At 38.6% G+C, this 14,724-nt stretch overlaps 1 protein-coding gene across 1 annotated transcript; it reads right to left on the bottom strand.

Moving 5' to 3' along the window:
* Window positions 1–2: 2 nt before the first annotated feature.
* On the bottom strand, window positions 3–14,505 carry LOC102782262 (ras-related protein Rab-37-like). The gene is made up of 9 exons (XM_087845245.1): window positions 14,087–14,505; window positions 6,856–6,966; window positions 5,436–5,477; window positions 5,215–5,281; window positions 5,078–5,130; window positions 4,922–4,987; window positions 3,917–3,973; window positions 3,754–3,830; window positions 3–2,709 (listed from the first exon to the last, which is right to left on the bottom strand). The coding sequence occupies exons 1-9, from the start codon at window positions 14,240–14,242 to the stop codon at window positions 2,604–2,606; spliced, it is 735 nt and encodes a 244-aa protein (XP_087701371.1). The 5' UTR covers window positions 14,243–14,505; the 3' UTR covers window positions 3–2,603.
* Window positions 14,506–14,724: the final 219 nt, after the last annotated feature.

Below are 14,724 nucleotides of genomic sequence, written 5' to 3'. Positions count from 1 at the left end.
AAAATTATTTATTTATTTTTATCCAGCATACAGCACATAAAACACTGCTTCTGGCAGTGGTGTTGTCAAAACAAAACAGCTGCTCAATAGACAAAAAGTCTGCTGACCACAATCTGAATAATTTAGAAGTATATCAAACCTGTCCAAACTTAGTAACACAGCAAACATACACTCATCAAGCAGTAATATTTGCAGAAGAGCATTGTAGACTACTGTCCAAAACAAATGTCACAAAAGCAACCTTTCCTTAATTATTAACTTGTGTTATTTAAAATGTGTAACCTGGAGGGACAGACACAGAGAGAAATACCACTCACTACATCCCCTCTTCTTTACGTAGCAGTTTGGCATTCTTCAGCTCATTATGGTTTTCTGGTCAATAAAAACTTGTACTCCCACTCTTTTATTTCAGATTTCAAAGGTTTTGGTAAAACTCCTGTATGTTCTGTACAGAATGTCTCTAGCTTACAGCGTTAGCAAATAACACAGTGTAGCATTAAGATACATGCAACTGCCAGGAGATGAATGAAAACAGTTTGTTTTCCTCTTCAGAGGAACCAAAAGATGTAATGCAGCTTTAATGCATTGATGTGAAAATTTTGGAGGATCTAAATTCAGCCCTGAGCATTTAAAAACTGATTACCGAAATTTACTGTTCATATTAGTGTATTCTTATACAAAAATAAAAATGGAGGCACTTTCAAATGCATGTTCAGCGTGCATGTGCAACTGAGCTTTTAATTGGCCTGTAGAGCAAAAACAAACTGTATAAAGTGCTAAAAACTAATTATTTATTTCAACTGACATATTCATCAGTTGACTTTTTCATTAATTCATTCTTAGAAAAATCTGATTATTCAAAGTACTGCGTATATCTTAAATAAACTGTAATTAGTTTCTCTAAGGCAACAAGTTTGCATAATTTTTTTAAGTACTGTCATCTCATTAGATCTTACAGTGCTGAAATGGTCTCAGTGGAAAGATGGCTGTCAAGAGGCTCTTGTTAAGGAATGGGAACAGGGAGAAAAGGCTTACCTGTGCCAAATTACACAAGAACTTGAGTGAAAATCAGTGCTAACAGGTCTTATGCAGTGATAAATCCAAATTTGGCTCAATGAGTTGCCAGTAGAGGTTGAGTTTCAACAGCCATCTGTAAGTGGAGACCTTTTCATGGTTTGGGGCTGTGTTTCACCCAGTGATGTGTCAAAACTTGATCAAATTACGGATGCAGATAAGTATGGTCAGAATTTGAACTAGCATTCATCTGGCGAGCAGCAGATTGATAATGGCCTAATTCTTCAGCATGACAATGATCCCAAACACACTTTATGTACAATAAAAGCACACCTGGATAGAAAAACAGACAATGGAGCACTTGGTTTGACACCACCCCCCCAAAAAAAAGATGCTGCAACTATTACAAGGGTGACCCAAGACTTTTGCACAGTATAACACCATATAAAATTATTCAACTCATGCTGTATGTACATAACGCTTCCTTAAATAACAGACAACAACTCAAGTACTTAGTATCGAATGTTCGCTCTTCACAGTAATCCTTCTCCCAGAGACACAGTTCACAGATGCATTGCTCTGCATGCCAATGTTTATTCTACATGCTCCAAGTAGTTTAAGTTCCTTACATACGGTCTACAGTTCATTTAGAAACACCAGTTAACCCAATATGCATGAGAAAAATCATCACAGGCACAGGGAGAACATGCAAACTCTACACAGAATGATCCCAACCAGGGCTTAAACCAGTAACCTTGTTGTTGTGAGGCAAAAGCGCTAACCAGCCTAACACCTTACCGTCCACATGTGAGGAAACAACAGAAAATATTAACAAAAACAACTGTTCCAAAGACACATGAATCATATAACTTCACCAAGAGAAAATACATTTTATATAGATAATTATAATTTATTATAATTACTTACAAAAAATAAATAAATAAATACAATTTTAAAAATAGAAGATGCATGTAAATGGTTTTTAATTGGATTTATAACCAAATATTCTCTAAATGAAAGGCTCCTTTAGCATCAGTTGCACTGCGCTTAATCAAAATTAGTAAAAGTTCTCATGCTAACAGGCTAAGATACACTGTCTGTTAGCATGGTTCATGTTAAACAAATGAGAAAACTATGTTATGGAGTTGTAGGTGGTTTGTGACAGGGTCAGACTAGCTGTTTGCTCCTGCCTCCAGATTTACTAACTCTTGACTGCAATTGCATTAATAAAACAAATACAAGAGACTAATATTGATCATCTAAGTAAAAAAATAAAAAGGAAAATTGCCTGAGGGAATATTTTGTAACATATCAAATAAATAACTACTCTTTCCTTGAATGTACTTTAGAAAGCATCAGTAGTGCAAACTGACGTCTGGAGAGTTGGAGGTATTCAGCTAAAGAAAACTTGTGTGGGTCTGTAGCATGGTTAATCCACTGATGTACGTTTGGCTTTTAGTCTTGAATGAATGGCAGTGTAACATTTTGTGAGCAGCAGTGAGATACAGGGCTTCCTCCCACTCAGTAATGTGTCTCTGACAGTCTGTTCGCCCAGAGCTATGGGAGGAGGAAGAGTTGGGAGATAAGTTTTAAAAGTAGCTGCAGCAACCTGACTTCTCCTTCTGTGCCTCAATATATTCATGAATCTGGAACTTGGGTTCACTGGGATGCTGGATCGCCCGATGCTTCAGCTCCCTGAAGAACAGAACAAGGCATATTTTAGAAGATAACACTGATATTGATAAAATTATTGTACTGCAGAGGATTCTATATTGTGGTAAGAAAACACAGATAGCATCATGAAAATAGTAGTGGACTACTTAAGAATAAATCCCTTGCAATAAATACGTTAAATTATATAGTACTAAGGGAATTGAAACATTTCTTTATAATGAATCCTGGAATTTTCTGAAAATATATACTATGTTCAGCAAAGATGTGAGATAAAATTGAGCAATGTGAAAAAACAATCTCAAATTCAGTAGTAACAACTTTGCTGCTGTCATATGAAAATAAAATTAGTGGCAGATAGATACAGAAGAAGAAAAGCAAAGCAAAAGCAAATGATAATAATTTATCTTTGTTTAGTCCCATTACATGACTTCTTGTTGGCTCAAACAAGGACCATTTCAGATCATACACATTAGGGATGCAACGATACCAATTTTTTCAAACCAATACGATACCGATACTTGGATCTGAGTACTTGCCGATACAGAGTACAAAAACCGATACTTCTGCCACACACACACACACACACACACACACACATGCAATGAATTGGAAGACAGGTTTTATTTTATTCTCTGCCGATAAAAAATAAAATATTAATAAAAATGACCACAAAAATAAAATTTCAAGTGAAAAGGTTTTTCCAAAAGTTAGAGTTAAAGTTGGCTGTTCCGGTCCACACTGCTGACATTTTGTTTAGCCTAGCTACAGCAGCCTCCAGTTTCTCTTTTTTATCTGGAGCTGCCAGTCTCACTCGTCTAACCCTGTGCCTTTTTAGCGTGGGATGTCCCCCTAGTGGCCAATCTAAAAAACTACAACAGAAATGACAAGCCACCCTCTGATTAATGAAATAAGTTGGTATCGGTTAACTTTTACGAGTATGAGTACACACACATTTTACAGTATCGGCCCTGATACCTGATACCAGTATCGGTATCGGTGCATCCCTAATACACATCTATAGTTTATGGACTGTTCAAAAGCTACTGTGTGGCATCTGTGTCATACTTGGCCACAGCAGTGAAGGCCAGATCTACATTGACCCCTGTCTTGGCACTTGTCTCCATGAAAGGAACTGAGTACTCCTGAACACACAAAGAAAGCACAACACAGTAAGTAGCAGATTAAACGCTATCACTTGTGTTTTTATGGAAGTAAATAAAATACTCACTCTGGCCAGCCTCTCTCCTTCATCTCTCCTGATCGCTCGGTCACTGCTCATGTCGGCCTGATAAACACACATTAGATTAGGATTTTAGGAAAGACTTGGTGCAGAAAAATAAACACATTTAAACTATTATTCACCCCAACCGGTCGCAGCAGATGGCCCCGCCCCTCCCTGAGCCTGGTTCTGCCGGAGGTTTCTTCCTGTTAAAAGGGAGTTTTTCCTTCCCACTGTCGCCAAAGTGCTTGCTCATAGGGGGTCATATGATTGTTGGGCTTTTCTCTGTATCTATGAAGCGCCTTGAGGCGACATTTGTTGTGATTTGGCGCTATATAAATAAAATTGAATTGAATTGAATTGAATTATTAAGTAAAAAAAAATGTACATCTTGATACAGCTATTTTTTTTTAAAGCTGAACAAAACCATGCACAGGTATGAGTATTTACATTTTTTAGACTTCATAATATAAAAGATCAATCAGGATATTTCTAAAGGAAAACATATCTTGTGGAATTTTCAGTGTTTGCTACCACTATTCAATGTTGAAGAGGAGATCATGTAATAAAACTAGTAGTCTAACACATTTGTAGTAGTTTGCTGGTAGTTCAGATACTTTTATACACGCATAGTGATTGAAGTAGTGCAGCGACTGTACATTTGATTAAATTTACACTGTTTTTTTGTGAGGACTTGTAAATTTAATATATAACAAAATGTGATACAGCATCATATATGTTATAAATAGCTTTTAAAAATGTTATTATTACTAAGCTACCTACGATGTGGCGCCACTCACATTTTTATCGTTGCATTCATATTGTTACATATACTTAAAAATGACACTTGAACCCAAAGCAGCACTATCAATTGCTCTAACTCTTTTATAACTCTGTTACATTATCTTTACAAAACGCCCTGATCCAGAAACTGCTCTGTCTTCAGCACAGATCATATCCTTCTTTTGCACTTTTTGCTCCACATGCTAAGCTTCTCAAACAATTTCCTCTTACCTTGTTGCCCAGCAACATGATGACTACATTGCTCTGTGCATACTCGTGGATCTCTGTTAACCAAGCCTGAAGCAAGAGACATGCAAACACACTCATACATAAATCTTTAACTGTAGCACATTTTCATATTTTCCCAGGGTGCAAACACAGACTTACCCTAATGTTGTCAAAAGATGATTTGCTGGTGATGTCATACAAAAGGAGCAAAGCTTTGGAAAGAGAAACAACAAAAATTGAGTGCCAATGTAACACCTGTGATGCTGTGATATGGATTAGGGTTTGTATCGCCTCACCATGTGCATCTCTGTAATACGCATGTGTCACGCTTCTGAACCTTTCCTGTCCTGCTGTGTCCCATATCTGAAACAGAAAAGAACTGGCCTGTTTCCACTTGGCTACTTCTTATTTTCACTTATAATGGTGATGCCCAAGAGGAAACCAGCCACTACTCTAAAAATAGAGTGCTATTGTGTAAGCACATCAACTTTGCACTGGAACTGATTTACTTACTGACCTGCAGTTTGACCTTTACGTTATCCACAGTCACCACTTTATTCTGAGAGAGGTAGAAACAGAAGAACAGTACGAGCAGCTAGTAGGACAAATTAAAAATGCAAAGTACAAAGACAAGTTATCTATGTTTGTAGATAGTTGTGGCTTTATTTCTTCAGATTTTGAAATATATGTTTAGTGAGAGAAGCAATGTACAACTACCTCAAACCTCCATTCATTTTAATGGTCAGCAGGGGGTGACTCATGTTGCAAAAAGAAGTCACAATGTATAAAAACTTATGGGAAAGAAAACCCTCCCACTTGCTTCATTTAATACTATATTAAATAGTTGCAAACATCAGAATTGTTTTAAAAAATTGCCAACATATTTCTAAATTTCACCCTTTAAGATTTCAGCGGGGTGGTTCTAATTACATTCTCATGTTATTAATGTAGATAGTATTAAAGATAGATGGTAAATGGCCTGTATTTGTATAGCGCTTTTACTAGTCCCACCTAGGGACCCCAAAGCGCTTTACACACCCATTCACACACTGGTGGAGGCAGCTACAGTTGTAGCCACAGCTGCCCTGGGGCAGACTGACAGAAGCGAGGCTGCCATATCGCGCCATCGGCCCTTCTGGCCAACACCAGTAGGCGGTAGGTGAAGTGTCTCGCCCAAGGACACAACGACCGAGACTGTCCGAGCCGGGGATCGAACCGGCAACCTTCCGATTACAAGGCGAACTCCCAACTCTTGAGCCACGATCGCCCTAGATGTAGCTTTAAGGCTTGGAAAGTGATACATGTAGGTGCAAAAAGACATCTAAGTCCAATGACTGTAAGGAAATGTTTCCCTGGCTCTGACATCCTATATTGAATAATCTGCTTGGCCCATTTTGTAAATTTTCATCAATCAAGTGATAAGTTTCACAAAGGAGGATACTCCCGGTGAATTACTTTTCAATCACAAGTCATTAGCCAATGAGAACCATCCCTTTCTCATCACATCTGGTTTCAAAACACCAAGACAGAAAGGGTCATCTTGAGGCTTGATAATAAGAACTTACACACCAGTGAGTGACGTCACACTAGCTACTGCCTGTGCTCATGACAACCTCTCTTTCTGCATTGATTTTAATAGCACCGAGTGGCAAATATGAATCATCAGCTTTTTATCAAAATGAGCAAACTCTAAAGAGGATGGAAAGTTTTCATTTGCAGATTATACATATAAGATGTATAATCTGCATATATATATAAAACTGAGACAGGCTGGTGACCTGTCCAAGGTGTACCCCACCTCTCACACAATGACACTTAGGTTGCCTCCTCCCACACTGCTAATGTCTGAAATGCCAGAGGCAAATCTAAAAACATGGATAAATAAAAGCCGGTCCAATTTCATAAAAAATAAATAAAAAAATGTTCCATGCACTCACTGTGAATCCGATGCCCACTGTGGCAGAGAATGAGCCAGGGATGAACTTGCCCTGATCGAACTGCACCAGCAGAGATGTCTTCCCCACACCACTGTCCCCAACCAGGATTGTCTGTAGGAAAACACATAAAATCCCACAGTTAAGTTTCTTACCTCTATATATATGGTCTAAGTATACGGTAGAGGCACAGAGTAAGCTGTGGTGACCCTATAGTGATACGGGAGCAGCAGGAAGTAGCCTGGCTGCAGTCTCAATTGGCCTTGAAAATCTCTTTATGGTTGAATGCTCGCAATCATTTCATAATTTTCAGTCGTGAGTCAACATCTGTGTCATGGTCGATATTTCTGTTTCCAAGCAGCACAGACATTTTCTTTTCTAAGAGCTTGGCAGTTACCGCATGACTCACAAGCCAGAGGAGATAACCTTCAAGACAATGAAATCAATGAAAGGCAGCATTCACACATCCAACTTAGTCACCAGGACCATCAGTCAATTTTTCATTGTCTACTGCGCTTTAATTTCAGTCACACCAGGGTACCCACCACCTCCACACCCACAAAGTGTCCTTTAACTGTGGCAGATTAAGTAAGTGCGACACAGTCAAGCTGTTCTCTGCTCTCTTCAAGGAGTGATCTGGGAGTTTTGATGCAGGCTATGTGGCTTTTATCTTGTGACAGCCAAATGACTACATTTTATCCTGTAGTGAAATATATTATAAATATTATTGCCAGAAGAAAAATGCAGTAAATAATGCAGTAAGCCAGAAGAATGATGGATTTCTTCAATCATTATGTGGTTATGTTTAGGAAGAGACAACTAAAAGAAGGATTGTAGATTGTAAAGACCTGTGTTTGAACGTTTGTTTTTGAAAGCTTTAAAAATCGCAAAAAGGCTAAACCTAAATTTTTTAAGCATAGGTTAGGGTATATTGGCTACATATAAGTTTTGAATAAAATATATGTAAATATTTTGGTAACCCTTTGCAAGGCAAAGGAAATGCCATCTTTAAGAAACTCAGTGCAGAAATCAATGCCAATCTTTGTTCTTTGCCAACTTCACATTCTGTCCTCACTGTGGCACCAGGGTAGTTCTTCATTTACACCCAAATGCATTTTATAGAGTGGCAGGTTGAGACAATAAAAATCTTAATTATGTTTATAGAAAGAAAATTAGACTTCCATTCATTAACTCTCATGAAAGAACCTTCGCCTTCACACTCTTAGATTTCACCTATAATTCACATTCAGTAATGTATTTTATGCACTAATTAGCTGCAGCGGCCGTTAATCACTGGGGTAGAATACTAAAAGAGCTACTGGGCTGGAGCATCCACTACAGTTGCTTTATGATTCAAATGCAGATATGCTGTCAGTGGTCTTCACTTGATGTCTAGTAATAGTTACCATGGAAGTGTAATAAAGTGGTCTTAAAAAGGCAACAAAACTTTCAACCAGTCCTGTCTTGGTAAAACTCAGGAGTACTCATTGTCATTGTGACCAAATATTGTGTGAAAAGACAGTAAATGTGATTATTGCTCTTGGTCAGATATGCACAAGTAGGCCTGCCTTAAAATTGCACTGAATGACAAATGGCCCAGGGGTTAAAGCGGTGAGTTTTCCAGTGCTGCTTTCTTAATAGCAGGTGACCTTTCTGGCATGCTAAATTAATAGAAAGTCAGAAATCAAGTAGCCTTGTTCATCTCGTGGTTCATAAATTGGGATAGAATGCATAAAGTTCTTGAACTTGAACTTGATCTGATGATGAGCAGACAAATCGAGAAAAAAGTGAAGACATGACACTCATCAGATAAACCAGGCAGTGGTTGAACTCAATTTTGCCTCGAGGCTTTATGAATGATCAGGGATAAATAAAAGAAGTGGGAAATGGAGGAAAGGATTAGAGCTGAGAAGCTAAAGCAGCTTTTCTAGCCTCATTTGATTTCAGCATATGGAGGATTTTTAGAAAAGAGTTACATCCCAGTGTGCTGGATTAAATATGGATACTGCCTCAACAGTCATCCAGTGAATTTTCATATCAGCTTTACTCAGGTGTCACCCCCAAATTCACCTCCTTATTCTTCCTTTGAAATACACCTTGTACAGAGAGGTTTTACATGTATTCTGCTTTTCCAGTTTACCGTGTGCTGAAAGGTGGGGAGCTGCACAGTAAAACTCACAGCATAAACCTAAGGAAATTTGTATCTGGTTTTTCTTTGATGCAATAATGCTTTTAGGCAATAAATTTGATAGCTTTGAAAAAATCTGTTTATTTCTCCTTAAATAGTGCCACAAAAAATGCATTTGCAGGTTGAGTAGCAGAGTTGAGTGTGTGGGTTGTGTACATCAAAAACCAAATCTTCTCTGCCAAAGTCAAACAGATTATTCTGCTACTGACTCTTATTTTGAGTTTCTGGTACTCCAGGTGCTGATAACCAGGTACCCAGTTGGTGCCTGATTAGGGCTCTTTTTCTAAAGAGTGGAAGTCTACTCCTGATGGCTGCTGGTAAGACTGCAGGTTAAACTTCATAACATCTGCCAGTACACCACTTCGTAGGGACATAGGAAGTGGTGTACTGGATATACCACATTTCACTGATCACATTAACTCAGTAGAAAAATTATTTCAAGTTCACCACAGATGAAAAACGACAGGTTAGCCTTCTTAGACTGTGAGATTTCCATCAGTAATGGGGACATTTGAAAGTTGATGTGTACCATAAACCTATTTAAGGCTTGACTCTCATCATCCACTGAAGCACAAACTGGGTGTCATCAGGATGGTACAACGCAGAGCGAACACCATCCCCACAGATACAGACCATCTCTGAATCGAGGAGGGGGCCTAAGGGTACATCTTTGACCATCTTATAATGCTGTGATTGCAGCCATTCCCCAACTCTCTGCGAATGGTACTCATGGCCATTAATCAATGGTCTTTGATCAGTGGTTGTTGATCACAATAATGATCAAGAAACTGACCTGACAGTCCATTGTTCACCATTGATTCTAGTGTCGGTCATTAGGCACATGTACTGTTTATAAGGTTGGGGAAACCTGCAGTCAGCTGAGACTGAAGAGTGAGGAAATGTTTCTCCCACTGAAAACGCTACGTCCAGAAAGGTGGACTTGGCTGCTGCCTCAAAGCACATTGTGCGCTGTCTATCTTGCGTGCTGCACAATATCGTTTAATATTTAGTATCTACTGTTATCTACTGCTAGCTAGTTTATTTTGATGGTGCTGTTTTTATTATGTTGCTCTTTTTTTTTGTTTGCTTTCTCTTCTGTTTTTTTTTCTCCATACAGGTGATCCAGGTGTTTTGTTTGTTTTTCTTTCTTTCTCACCGTCTCTTCTCCCCTCTGGTTTTCTTTCTCTCCCTCTCTTTCTTTCATTCTTTCTCCCTGTCCTATCCCCCAGTCATGTCTGTCCCGTTTGTAGCAACCGAAAATAAAATAAATTCATAATTATAATAAATGTCAATCAAATGGACCAATATGGCAAGGCCATGATGATCCACTTGGTAAAATAAATCCACTTGGCATCTTTCTTGGCCTTAAGACAACAATTCTGATGGCTGAAGATCCAAACGGGACACAAAAAAAACAAAAACAAAACAAAAACAAATCATCTAAATCATCTAAATCTGAAGGCAATAATTTATTTAAATATTTTGATCTGATCCTGCTGTGATTCGGCTGTATCACTTCCTCTTTACTGGACATAACTGAGAGTGTGTAACATAATGCCTCCATGTGTACATGTGAAGATGGAATTAGTGCTGAGAAAAAAAAACAGTCATTGTACTCACTACACACGTGCATGTGGTGATGCTACTAAATTGTAGTTAGCCGAGAAGTGAGACTGTCTCATGAAACCCCTCTAGAGACAGGAGGTAATTAGGCGAATGCACCACAGATGTTTGGGAATTACACACTGATGATGTATATTGTGTATATGTGTTGTAGTGCGCGAGAGAAAGAAGAATTAGATTTCTCTCATCTCTGTGGTTCACGGGCAGATTGCTAAGTGCCTGCAAATTTCCTTTCTAGCCTCAGTATGAGCTTCTGTGGAGGTTACTGAGGCAATAAGTATGGGATGTCTTTTTACAAGTCGTTGGAGTAACAGCATTAGGGGATGCGGTGAATTTAGAGTGATACAATTCTCTGAAATGTCACTTTTCTCTTCCTGGAGCATGTGCAATATTGACCAGAATGTAATTTAGCTTGACCGTTTACAAATTGCCACTGATTTAAGCTTTGATATACTGCACAGCTGGGGTTTGAAACCACAGAACAACAGGCGATAACGTCACTGTTTCCAATACTAAAAGTCAATATGCCCTGCAATCTGTAAGACCAAGTGTCTGTTTTTTTAGACAAATTAAAGTCCTGTATCCATCTTTTTAGTTCTGTTTTGGCCTGCCGCTATTTAGCTAAACGCTCAACCAGCTAGTTGGTAGTGATGTCTGCTTTTTTGTGGTGGACAGGTAGCTACCATGGTTTTACTACACTTACAGACTTTTTTAAAATGAAGAAAAGAAAAGAAAAAAAAAGTGCTTTGCAGCTTTAAAAATGTGTCTTTTGGATGAGGGCCATGGAGAGAATGGAAAAAACAGGAAACCACTGAGAGATACAAAAGAATGCAATGTTTTTGTGGGTATTAATGTGAAATATTGGCAGTAAGAAAAAATACAAAACCACTCTGTCTGTAAAGATGTCTCTAAGCTAATCTTTCCAAAAATATTACAAAAGCAGTATTAGGTTGACTTTATTAAAAATGTCATCTGGGACAACTGTGGGTATTGAAGGGAGAATTAATAACAGAACGGAATCCACAAAGCAACTGTAACCATTTCAGCTTCATGAGTAAGTACTGGCCTCACCAACGAGCTCTTAAAAAGACCCTTTTTTGTTGTGCAATTAGAACTCCTCCTGGGAGGAAAAGGTAAGGCAGAGTGAAAGCCTGAGAAGAGTGAGTACAAAAGATAGGATAAACCTTTATTAGTCCCTTTATTATTTATATTGGCAAAGGAAGGGCAAAAAGGCAAGACTGACTTTTTCAAGTTCACTTGAAATTACTCTTCTTGATTTAGACACAAAGAACATGGTGTATTCTTAGAAGATGACCCCTTTCAGTGCACCTGCTTCCCTGACACTACAAGTTAGTGTGTGGTGTGTATATGTGTGAGCTGATATAACAGTCACATGTTAGAATTGCATCTATCTTTGTGAAGACTCATTGCATTCCTTAGCCCTTTACAGCCAAACAATGCCGAGTAAATCTACAAACAAAATCCACCCAATGACAGTGATGATGGTTTTTGGAGTGTTTGGGAGTAAATTTATTCAAACTTAAATACTTAAAATATCATTTTACACAAGTATTCACAACCTTTTTTTATGATTGAAATTCATTTGAAATTATTAGGAAAATCACAAACATTTCTGCATAAGGTGTATTTGTTATGGCAGTGACTCAGACCACATGTGCATGTGTGTGCACATGCATGAGAATGGTAAAGAGGTACATCCAGACTTTTCATAAAATAAAAATATTAAATATATATTAAATAAAAAAGTTATTTCCTTTTCAATTTCACAAATTATAATTGTGTTGTTTGAACAATAATCGGCTGCTTCCCAGCCCAAGTCTATGTAAGGAAACTCTGAATTGCATTTAAAAGATGGGCTTTGTCTGAGCCCGCCATCTTCAAAGAGCAAGCCTGGTCCTCCATAACGCTGTCCATCACCACCTCTGCACCCAGCTTGGTGGAGATATCAATGCTTTGTGTGCTGCAGCAGTGCTTCCACCTAAGTAAGTCAATGGCAGGGTCAGGCCTGCTCTAATTCATTTCATGTTTAATTCTACCTTCCTTTGGGGTCTGCATTTTGGTCCCAACCAATCACATTCCACACTAACACATGCCTTTAGACTTCAGAGGGCTGAAGTGAATTTGATTCTGTTAATTTCCCAGAGACTCTCTCTATAACCTTAAACATAAGTGTATGCCTAACCTTGCCAATAACCCTGAACCTAAACCAAGGGTGCACCCAATGATCTGGGACATTTATGAGTGCAAACATAAATAAATAAGTAGCAAGATTATAATAAGTTTCTAAGGCAATTAAAGGCAGCTAGTTAAAGGGAACACATTTTTGACTTTACCGGATAGTTTTATTTTAAAGTTTATGTCTTATCAGTTGAATCAGAGTATTGATGTGCTAATTCTGCTCAGTTGCTATATCTAAAAAGAGAGAAAATAGAACATAGCAGGCTGAAGGCCAGATGCTTATCAGAAGAAAGATATGCCATTTGAATGACATGACTCCTCCAGACTGAAGGGAAATAGTTTCTGCAACACAGCTCTGAAATACAATGTGACATTTCACTGAAGCCTGAAGGGAGCTCCTCTTTTATCTTTGTTCCATCAACAGTGAGGTCAAATGGGAGCACCAGGAAGGATTCAGTGGTCCTCTTTAAATCCAGACATTAATGTAGCTGATTTAGCCTTAACTGCTTGCTGCGAGCGCAATTAAGCTTTTTGAATGACAAATTGTACAGTTTTTGTGACAACAGTAAAAACAGGATCACGTACACTCTGACATTTTAGTGTGTTTGTGTATTTTAGCGTGTTTGAGTTATGGAATTTAAGGTGTCAGAAATAAATTAGTGTATTTCCTGTTGTATTTATGGATGATTTGAGCTTTGGGTCGCAGTAAGGAGAAACTGAAAGTGTACTTGTCAAATAAAATTTGAGTTTGAAATGTAATTTTATTCTACAGCACTTTTTGGTGATCAACATCTAAATGTGAGGATTGCTTTGGGAATTTGGCGTTTGGTTAAGACATTTTTTCAAAGAAAGTGACCTCTTTTAAAGCTTTCCTGCCCTGACAGCCGGAATCAGCTCATATGTGAAGAGGGACCTTCTTGTAAGCTGACAGCTCATCTCAGAAGGAATTAAGTGATTTGACACACATTAGGGCTGGAAACAGACCAACTATAAATTGCATCTGAGTGTAAATCAGCACCACGTGAGCGCAAATCCGGTCAAGGACCGGGATGCTGCGGGGTTTAGAAACGCTTCCTCACATTTCACCAGTAATAAACAAGAAGAAATAAACAAGAAGCAAAATCACGTGAAAAAAAACGCGCAGCGTTTAAATGGTACAAGTAAGTGCATAAAAGTGCTCCTGGCTATGAAACCTGTTGTTGTATCATAATGACCATATCGTACCTTGTGCACCAACTCCTCGTCATATGTTGGAGGTGGTGGAGTCATTGCCTGGCTCTCGGTTGTCTCTTTGGATCCGTAAGTACTGTCTGGTTGGATCTCCGGGTAAGCCGTGGTGTAGTATGCCGAGATCGGCTCCATTGACTCCATCCGCTCCATCCTGAGAGTCCTTCACTTCACAGGCTTCTTTATGACAGCGTCGAGGATCCGGAGGAAATAAAAAGCTAAACCTCGCACTCTCGCTTCAGCCGACTCGTCGTCTCACAGCCCTCAGCTCGCTTTCTTCTCTCCTCCTCTCTTCTCCGACAGTCCACGCTGTTTAACTGGCTCCTCCTTTACAGTGAATCACAGTCTGTGGGCTTCTGCCTACATCACTCCACATGATGGTATGTCGTGATTCACGCACATCACGTTGCATGACTGGTCGGAGGATGGACCGAAGGATTGAATGGCTGTCACTTTGTTTTGTTGTGGTGGTTTTTCTTTCAAGAGTTCAGATATTCGTTCTATAAAGTTCGACATCATTTATTTTACCCAGTGCTTTTGATCTCTGTGTATATTTCCAAAACAATGATATTATACTATGATATTAAAAAACGGAGACGAATGTATGTTCAGTTTAATTATAGTTGTTTTAGTAG

The sequence above is a fragment of the Neolamprologus brichardi genome, chromosome 8 (assembly GCF_056152115.1).
Source record: "Neolamprologus brichardi isolate AB-2024 chromosome 8, ASM5615211v1, whole genome shotgun sequence".
NCBI classification, from domain to species: Eukaryota; Metazoa; Chordata; class Actinopteri; order Cichliformes; family Cichlidae; genus Neolamprologus; species Neolamprologus brichardi.
Note: the sequence above shows the minus strand (reverse complement) of the source record. Positions and strands in the feature narration are given on the sequence as shown.

Excerpts from the sequence above, each read along its gene's own strand:
- LOC102782262 (XM_087845245.1), bottom strand. The coding sequence starts at position 14,242 with ATGGAGCGGATGGAGTCAATGGAGCCGATCTCGGCATACTACACCACG. Across the intron at positions 6,967-14,086 it reads ACGAGGAGTTGGTGCACAAG|ACAATCCTGGTTGGGGACAG; the intron begins GTACGATATGGT and ends GTTTTCCTACAG. Across the intron at positions 2,710-3,753 it reads GCCTTCACTGCTGTGGCCAA|GGAGCTGAAGCATCGGGCGA; the intron begins GTATGACACAGA and ends TCTGTTCTTCAG.